The 9,867-nt window shown below is 46.6% G+C and overlaps 1 protein-coding gene across 1 annotated transcript in view; it reads right to left on the bottom strand.

The window, feature by feature from the left end:
• Positions 1-644: 644 nt before the first annotated feature.
• Positions 645-9,867, bottom strand: part of STX6 (syntaxin 6) — a 29,638-nt gene continuing 20,415 nt past the window's right edge. Inside the window, exon 8 of the mRNA XM_059673898.1 lies at positions 645-6,320. Coding sequence (XP_059529881.1) covers positions 6,244-6,320 — 77 coding nt within the window. The 3' untranslated portion in view covers positions 645-6,243. The remainder of the gene's footprint in view (positions 6,321-9,867) is intronic.

The raw sequence follows: 9,867 nt of genomic DNA, 5'->3' as shown, positions 1-9,867 counted from the left end.
TCTGCCTCTCACCAGCTGTGTGACCTTGAGAAATTACTTGTGTCTCCGTTTCCTCGCCTTCAGATTTGAGGTAATATTAGATGTGTAAACTTCAGTTTCACGCAGTATTATATGTAACATATAAGTATTATATGTTAATACGGACAAAGTCCTTGGAAGAGTGCCTGGCACCTCCTAGGTGCTCATTTAAAGAACGAGGGTGAGGAGAGCGAGTGGGATGAAGATCCCTGCCCTCAGCAGCTTATGTAGCCTCCTTCTGAGGGCAGGCTCCTCCATCTGCAGATCTGATGGCCAGTGTTGTTCGCCCACATTCACTGAGGGGAGAAGAACTAACTTCCTTTTGTGTCCTAGCCTCTCTGCTCCCCCAGATTCCTAGTCCCAACTGAAACTCTTGTGCTGGAAATATTCTGAATACAGGGTATCGTTATTTTGGGACTTGAGAATCCATATAACTAGTTCAAGCAGACAGACCACAACTTAGCTTTCTCTGGCCCAGAAATTCAGATCTTCCAGCAGCTAGGCCTTTCGTATGCACATGTCCATGTTTATTAGCGGGGGCAGAAGGAAGGGAAGAAGCCATGCTTAGGTATGAAAATAAAAACAGAAACCAACCAAACTTTTAGAAAAACAACCCAGGACAAAGATCACGTTCTCCCCATTTCCTTTTAATACTGAATAGCATTCTTTATACAGTTATAACATGATTTCAAGTGCAGGAGAAAGAAACATTACTGATAGACTTTGGGGTGTAAAAGTATCACTTTAAAAGATGGCTAGTTGAGGTTTTATTTGACACAAGTATTTAAAAAATTTTTCAAGTTTATAGTGTCGTCAAATCTTGTTTAATGTTAGGATTACAACGAAGGCTGTGGAAGGTATTTTGTTTTGCAGGGAGCGTTCACTGTAGCCCGACCTCCCAATGCAGCAGTGGTGGTTCTCACGCGGGAGTGGGGCCCCGAGCCTCCTGGGGGGCTTGCTAAACGCGGCTGCTGGCCCCACCCAGGCTGGGATTCAGCAGGTCAGGGTGGGGCCTGCGCACCTGTATTTCTAGCAAGTTCCAGAGGATGCTGCATCCTTGGTCCCACAGCACACCTGGAGACCCACCCTGTAGAGAGAGAAGCGAGCTCTCTCTCCCTGCAGCGAGGGCTGTAAACATCTGGCACCAGGGCTCCGGTGCTCTCCGTGGGGGTCGGGGACAGAGGAAGTCACCCAGGTGTTCTCAGTTTTAACCCTTGATCTCACTTTAGTTTGTACCTTCTAGTTACTTAACATTAAAATGCTATCAGGTTATTTATCCTTGCGAGAAAAATAGACGGTTTAGTCCTGCTGAGCACTGCCATGGATTACATTCTATTTTTAAATTACACAAATTTTTAATAACAAGTGAGCTAGGGAAGGCATATTTTCACTTACAGAAAATGAATCCATAATCATCTACAGCTCGCTCTCTCTGGCTATTACCCTGGGCATTCTCCCAGCCTGGTCAGTGAGGACACAGTCACATGGCATTTACGAGCAGTTCCGATAACTTATTAGCGACACCTTCCCGAGGACACCTGGCTGGCCTCTCCTCACCCGCACAGACGACAGGGCACTCTGTTTTCCTGAGGATGAGGACGTCTGCCTCTCCCAGAACAGACCTTAATTGCAGAGTCGAAACTGCCACTCAGTAGTGGGTCTCAGCTAACCCTACTTTCTACAGCGCAGGAAAGAGCCACCTTGAACTTGGCCCAACCCCAGGGGTAACAGGAAGCTTAACTGGAGTGCAGCACTGGCTGCTGCCGGGGCCGGGGGAGCTTTGGTCAGAGAATAAGGATGCTGGGTGGTCTTAATCCAAAACCCTGTGAATAATCAAGTGGCTTCTAGGTTTGAAAACTCAACCTAGAAGAAACGGTAAAATACACTTTCTCACGAGGGTCTGGCTGCAATTGGCAAACCCGGTCCATGAAATGTCCATGTGAAAGCCAAGCAGTGGGGCAGGTCACAGAGCCATCTAGGCACAGCTCCATGGCATAGCCTCGGGCAAGGGCAAAGGTCACGTCAGAAGGAAAACAGCACCAACGTGTGAGTTTATCTCAGAAGGAAACAAGTTCTTTTTCTTTCTTCCTCACCTCCCCAAATATCTGTATCAGTAAAGACACTATGACATAAAGACCTCCCATATAATGTATATGTAGGTGGCAGTGACATGACGGAGGTGCTTCGGTGTTTGTCCAACGGCAAACGACACCAAACAGCTGGGGTGACACGACAAGTTACTACCCGCCTAGCTTAAGTCACATTGCCGAGGTCAGCTCGTCCCAGGTGTGTGGCCCCTGGGCCAAGTCCAAGATGCAACGCACCAAATGACCCTCATGTGTCTGTTGGGGGAACTGTAACTGTTTCATCTTTGAAACAAGGAGACTGAACTAAGTGGTCAAGTCCACTGAGCCTCTTAGAGACACTAACCCCAGAAGTCAGCTGGTTTGAAGTTTCCACCCCAGCACCAGGCTTCAGTCCCAGAGGGTCACAGCAGGGCTGGCCTAGTCTGTTCCAGTCTGAAGGGCTGTTCTCTACTCTTTCGATTTCTGGACTGGACCCTGACAGCAGTCTCCCAGTGAGCAGAACTGACCTTGGTTAGGGAAGGCGCAGAGGGACTGAGGGGCTGTGAGAATCCTTTGCTTTCTCCTCTCTGTTCTTGATGGACAAAGAAAACTCTTTAAGGGGAAAAAAAAATCTTAAAAATATCTGGGAGGAAAAGAAATGCCAGCGAGAGGAAGACAGAGGGAGAATTAAAGGTAGTTAGAACCTCAGCTTTCTAGATGGTCCGAATGTTGTGTTGTTAACAAATTCGTCCTGCAGTTTATAAGGGAAAGCTGAACAGTTCAAAATCTACAGTTGGAAAGCAACTCATATCTATCATTCAGCACTTAGATCTTCCAGCTATGAATTCTCTGGAAAGGTACCGGGCTCACTTTACAGCCAGGAAAATTACCAGAAGAAAAATCCTGGCTCTGCTACCTTCCCATACAGAAGGTACAGCACTTAACAGACAGATTTCGGTTGGAGTTAGACCGGATTTCTCTTCACAGCCCTTAATCTCACGAGGTGAGAAAGAGGGGAAGTTGCCAAGCCGTTGGCTCACAGACCCATCAGTCTGTTTAACTCTGGCTAAAAGCAGAGAATGATGGGCAAGTTACCAAGTTTCTCCCCCTCGGGCTCTGGCATGAAGATGCTCATGTAACACACAACTGCAGCACGCAGTGGCACACAGGGAACACGACGACTGTTCACAGTCCCCACAAGGATGAGATCAAAGGTTAGACTGAATACTAACCGTGACTTGAGTTTGCAGTTGGGTTCCTACCACGACGGACTGTCTCAGTGGTTCACTCCCAAGCCAGCTGATTAGTAAGATGTTCTTCCCATAAACGTAAACTGAGCTCTCTGTGACCTATCACATCCGGCCCGTTCTCCAGATGATGGGCATGGGATGAAGCGTGAAGCCTGAGGGAGGAGAGCCCACCTCTGCCTCAGGATGGGAGTCTAGCCTAACCATAACCTAAGCCCTGGCTTGTTCTCTCTCTCTCTCTCTTTTTTTTTTTAAATAAATGTTTATTCATTTCAGCCCTAGCTGGTTTGGCTCAGTGGACAGACAGAGCATCAGTCTGCAGACTGAAAGGTCCCGGGTTCGATTCCCACTCAGGGCACATATACTGTATAATTTTTATTGATTTCAGAGAGGAAGGGAGAGGGAGAGATAGAAACATCAATGATGAGAGAGAATCATTGATCAGGTGCCTCTTGCATGCCCACTACTGGGGATCAAGCCCGCAACCTGGGCACGTGCCCTTGACTGGAATTGAATCCGGGACCCTTCAGTCCGCAGGCTAACGCTCTATCTACTGAGCCAACCCAGCTAGGGCCTGGCTTGCTCTCTTGGAGCGCTAGTTTGGAATCTGGGTTGGGGGCTTGACCATTCGTCTGTAGGGACCACCCAGTCCGGGCACAACAGGCTCAGACCCAGGATCAAACTAGTGAGGCCAGAGTGATGCCTGGGGCAGAGCCAGCTCTGAGGCCACACTACGAGGCCGGCTGCCCAGGAACAGCTCCGTTGTGGGTGGAGGGCAGTGGCCTACAGGGAGAACATACATAGTGCTTATATTTTCAGTAAATGTTCTCTTTCCAAATATTTCTCTATTCAGCTTCGGCCCGTGAGTCTGCTTTACAATAACCACTGTTTAGCTGACACCTGAAGTGGGTGAGGTCAGCATGCCAATTCTAAATATATCCAAACATTGAGTCATTAAGCCTCATGATCTCAAAACTTAGACCCTGAAGTCAGGGGAATGTCTTGCTCATTAATGATCAGGCGTGTTCCCAGCAGGCCCTCCTGACACACGCGACACGGTAAATCTGGACAACAGCATGGCCCCTAAGTAGGGCAGTCACGTAATTCAGACTCCGGTTCCTTGGTGGAAGGTGGAGAGTGTAGATGAGAGCACTAAGACAAGGCCCACATTTTTAAAAAGTTTTAAAAAGACTTGTATATTTTAATGCAAATCTAAGGACCATCCCTCTTCTACGTTTATAGAAGACTATTTGAATGTCTCAAAACTTTGTAAAACAAATAATCTAGTACCCTACATCTCAAGCCCTTTGTAACAATTACCTTTTTTTACTCATTTGAAAAGAAATTAACATTTTATATCAAATAGAATTGAGTGTAAACATGGGTGTCAACCACCCTTTAAGTTTTGTAAATCTATTTTTAGCTTTCATCAACATGCAGACTGCCTTATCTACCAGCATCCTACACATGAGAAAATACCCTTCTTTAAAAAATTGTTACAAATATTTATTAAAAAGTGCAATTCAAAAGTTAGCTGGGCAAATACATCATTGCAAATCACAAAAAAAAAAAAAAAGAGGAATAAAAGCCCCAAACAAAACAAAAACCAAGAAAAACAAACAAAAGGAGAAAAAAAAGTTTGAAAAAGTTAGGAATGGACGCCAAAAGATTAGGAAATGAGAAGTCAAAGCTAGAACTCTATCTGATGTCACTGCGCTTCCCACGTGCAAAACAGGACGGTGAGGATGCAGCTTGGGCTGCCAGGCTGCCTCGCTCAGCTGCTGCTTCAGTATTAGGTTATTCGTCAGGGAGTTATAAAAATATCCTATGGACATGGGCACGTTGGACGCAGAGTCACCAGAAGCTTGAAGTTTAGAGTCTCAGCAACTAAAACTCAATGGAAGCATCTGTTGTTTAAATTTGGATTGGCTCAGTGATTTGAAAGGATAAAAATCAAGTTGTCATCTGAAGGGAAAAAACAACCAGTTCACCTACCCCTTTTTGCCATTTCTCACAGGGCTAGAAAAGCCTGGTCCAGAACTAGCCTTTTTTTGTCATTACAGTTTCTGACTAAATGTAATAAATGTGCTAACCATTCCCAACCCCATCTGCCAAGGGGGAGAGAGAGCCACAGGATCTAAATCCATTCGTGTGCTGCTCAGCAGCCATATGTTTAAGGGTCATCCTAAAAATATACGTTGAACCCCTGGGGAGGAGCCTGCAGGACAGCCACCTGAATTCAGCCAGGCTGTGACCACCCATGACCTTGCCCCCTTCCCTCAGCTGTGCACACTCAGGGTCCTGCTCCCTCCCCTTCCTCCCTTCAATTCAAGACACAAGCTGTTAGCACTCCCAAAGCCCAGTGCTTTTCATTATTTCCCATTAGTTCTTACCACAAAAAGATGTGCCTGGAAAAGCAATCATCCCTGCAAAAAGAACCACTGCATTTTCTGTCCCAAACTGCTTCTGGGCCTTCTGTCCCCAGAATGACCAGATCTCAGGGGCAGCGGAGGGGACCCATGACCCCATTCCCGACAGGGTCCTTCTGGCTGCCGGCTGGGCAGGGAGAGGGTCTGAGCAGGAGAAAAGAGCCGCCAGAGACGGACGGACGGACGCAATGAGCAACACTGGACACTACTGAGTCTGCGAACTGTTCTGGATTCCTCAGAGGCCCTCCACGGGGAACGAGGTCCAGGAGGCAAAGCAGAGGCAAGCTGTCCTCAGGACAGGACAGGTGGCGCCAGGAGTGTGAAGCGTTAGGTCCTCTTCCCACCGGCCCCTCCAGCACTGGACGGAGGAGCTGCCTCAAAGGTGGGGTCACCCAGAGAAAAGTCAGCGCGGGCTGTGTTCCCAGGAGTGGCAGGTGGGAGCCGGCACCGCGGGCTGCTTGTCCTCCTCCCGGTTCCTGTGCGTCACAGCACCAAGAAAAGGAGCAGCACGACCAGCAGGATGGCAAAGAGGACGGCTATGGCACACCACTGGCGCCGATCTGCGAGGCAGGACACGAGGGTTAGCTCTCAGGACCGGGCATTCCCCGAGATACAGTCACATGGATAGGGGCAGAAACAGAATGTTGGGGAGCCAGCTAGAATTGTAAGAAATATTAATCATGCTCTGTTAACCGCTCATACGTGATTCAACCCTGTCTCTGCTGACCTGGCTCAAGTAGTGACAGGCAGCGCGGACCCATTCTCTGTCCAGTTACAACAAGAAACCTACGGCCACACTCGGAAGCAGAAAAGCGACAAAATGTGCACACGACAGGGGCAGGGAGGCTCTTGAACTGCCCAGGTGCCTGGTCCTCTGATGCTGCTCTGCTCCGGGCCTGCACTGCACCTGTGTTTGCAGCTCTGCCGTCCCCAAGAGCTGCCCTGTGATAAGTGCGTGCTTCCCATCTCAAGCCTTTAATTAAAACCTGTGTTTCTGACTTTAATTAAAGCCTGCGGCTCTTAGCTTTCTGCTGGTGGTTGCCACATCCTTGGAAAAGGTGTTGGCCCTGGCATTGCAGATCAAAGTCCATCTGCTTTCATCTCCCACCAAAGTAAAATCATTTAAAGAAGCAATAAATCCTGTCCTGTTCTCAAAGCACTATGGGAGGATGGAAAGGGAATGAAAGCTTCTGCTGGTCACTTCAGGAAACGAAGAGCTGAAAAAGCAAGCTCCAGGGACCACGAGCATGATTAATGACACCACGTCTAGTGAAGAAAGAAGATTTTAACCAGTGACTGTGTTAAAACTCCATGGCTTCTCTGTGAATGACAGTGAACTGTCTTTTCTGAAACTTTCTACCCCACCAACAATTTAGAAAAGGCACAGGCAACAAGAAGGCTGGAGTCCATCTAAATGGCTGAGAGCAAGGAGGCCCTGAGGGACAGAGGGGCCCAAGCAGGCCCCGGGGGGAATCCCAGCTGCAGCCCAAGTCCCGACTCCACAACAGCTGCCTCACAGGGGCTGCTGTGAGAGCTGAACAAGAACACCCTCACGCAGTCTTAGGGCCCACAGCACAGGATGCTGTCCTCGTCTAGATGGTTGGCTAACTTGGGAAGATGTAGAAAGCAAGCGGTCTTTCCATTGGAGATCCCTGCCATTTCCTACAGGGGGTCTGATAGGAAAGAGTTCCACTAGCCTGTGAAAATGTAGGTCAACTGCTACAAATAAGAATTCCGTTTAAATAGAGCTATCAACGAATACTGATCCATCAGAAGGTTGTTTGAAAGCCTGCACATTTTAGCACACCATGGCTACTGAGAATCACATTATAAAAGATCTGAATCTAGACTGTATGACTTTCCACAGGCAACACTAAGTCCTTTTCTGAAGCAGAACTGCTCCAAAGTAGGCAGTTGGCCTACTCCAGAAGCTATTTTTAGTCTGTTTAATGATCACTTCAGTGGTGAAGAACACTACAGTAACTTAACATTCTTTCATCTATTTTTAAATGTTTACAATAATTTAAAACCACTGTCATTGACAATAGTCCATATTCTTCCAGGACAATACAGTCCAGGTGATTGCTTCCTAACCACCCCACCCCCATCTCACACCTAATTCCTGCACTCATCCCCTACCCCCAGGCATCCTGCTAAGTTCAAAACCAGATTTCCAACATTCGACCAGCTTTCCACCTTCTGGCTTCCCATTAGCTTCTACCAACCCCCCACCCCCATCACTTTCTCTTCTGTGATTGCATTAAGTAGGAGTTTTCATCAAGGAGAACATCCATCACACAAGCTAGCACAGCCCAGAAATGCTCTTTAAAGCCATGTTCCTTTGAAGTGGTAAATTGCTTCTATGAAGCATGAACTAGGTAACCTCAGGGTACTGTTACCTGAGCTGACTTCTCCAGAGAAGGGGTAGGACTAAGCACAGGGATTTTGGGACCTCAAGTGAAAAGTCCTAACCACTTGCCTCAAAGAGCACAGGGAACAAAGGGAACACCAGTGGTAGGTTTTTTTTCCTCCCCGAATATTTTCCTCCCCTAAAGAGAAAAGATGAACAGTAGAATTCAGAAAGTGGGGGGAAGGAAACCCTGGCATCTACCTAAAAGAATGTACATCGGGTAGGAAGATGACAAGATGGTGTCTCTCTTGGGTAAGCAGCCGGCCATGGGAGCCCAGATGTCCGGGCTCTCAAGAACCGTGGGACGTGTGTGCAGTTACTGCCTAATCAAACTTCAGCGTGTCTTAATATACTTTCTATATGTACAGGTTTGATGAAAAAGCAGTAAACTTTCCTAAAAGTTAAGGAGGACGGAGACAAATACAAATTGCCGTGTCCTCAAACTGAAACAGACACCACCAAGCAGGAGGCCCTGGACAATCTTTCCTGGGCAGCAAGCAAGGATGGGAATGAAAACCACAGGCGAGCTGTCCAAACTGAAGGGCCTTTCAGGCCAAATGCTCTGTTCCCTGGCTCCCTTTCCTAGACAAATATAAGTAAAGTTCTTACTTTGCTTCCCAAACCTTTCGTTCGGGAGAAAGTGGAATAAAACATAAGCAAGTTTCAGTGCTATTTATACACACTGGACAGCTTATCACAATGCAAGTACTTTTCTAAATTATTCATACCCGGAATGCCGGGAAGCACAGATACAGAGCATCTTTGTTCGTTTGCTCTTCCCCAAACAAAACTGGTGCTGAAGTAGCTACTTGACTGCGACTAATACATACACTAGTGAGAGGGCTGGTGTTTAAACTGATTATATAATACTTCATTAACGCTTTTTTTTTTTTTTTAAACAGAGGGGTGAGGGTGGAAGAGGAGAGAGCAGAGGGAATCAGAAAAAAACCACTTTGCAAACCTCTCAAAGTGTCAAAGATGAACTAAGGTGTGCCTGCTGCAGGCAATGACGAGCCTCCTAGAAGCACAAACACACTTGATACTGGGAAGAAAGAAGGAAATACCTCGCTATGAGCTTCCCTCAGTTTTGGACACACCAGGTCATTGCCCCTAGGGCCATCTTCTTCCTGTCTTATGATTTTTTAAAATAAACATTTACTAAGTACTAAAATACATGGGAGACACTGCTAAACATTAATTATTACTATCTCATTTAATCCTCACAATGACCTTAAGAGCCAGGCATCACCCTAATTTTTAATCAGTAAGAAACTGAGGCCCAGAGAACTGTTAATGTAACTTGACTATGAGTTAAACTGCTGAAAAGCAAATATACACATATATTTAAATTTTGCCTCAAAAGGCTAAACTATTAGACTCTCTGCCATGTACCTGACCAGGAAACCAATAGGAAAACGAGGAAGTTCTCATGGGGGAGGCGGTGTTTTGGTTCAAGAATACTTAAATTACCTCAAGGCATATCTCAGTTCCTCCTTTCGCCAACCCACCCCCATCAAGTAAAGAGAAAAAAAAGAAATCCTGCATTTTCTTTGATTTAAAACATGTTATTTCTTCTGTAATAGGGGACATCGGTTGCAGTAATAAAATAGTCACTGGAACACATCTTCCTATATAGTAACTAATTTGAAAGATGTTACTTTTTCATCCCCATCCTGGTGCAAATTTGCTGGAATGTT

The sequence above is a fragment of the Myotis daubentonii genome, chromosome 18 (genome assembly GCF_963259705.1).
Source record: "Myotis daubentonii chromosome 18, mMyoDau2.1, whole genome shotgun sequence".
Taxonomy (NCBI): Eukaryota; Metazoa; Chordata; class Mammalia; order Chiroptera; family Vespertilionidae; genus Myotis; species Myotis daubentonii.
Note: the sequence above shows the minus strand (reverse complement) of the source record. Positions and strands in the feature narration are given on the sequence as shown.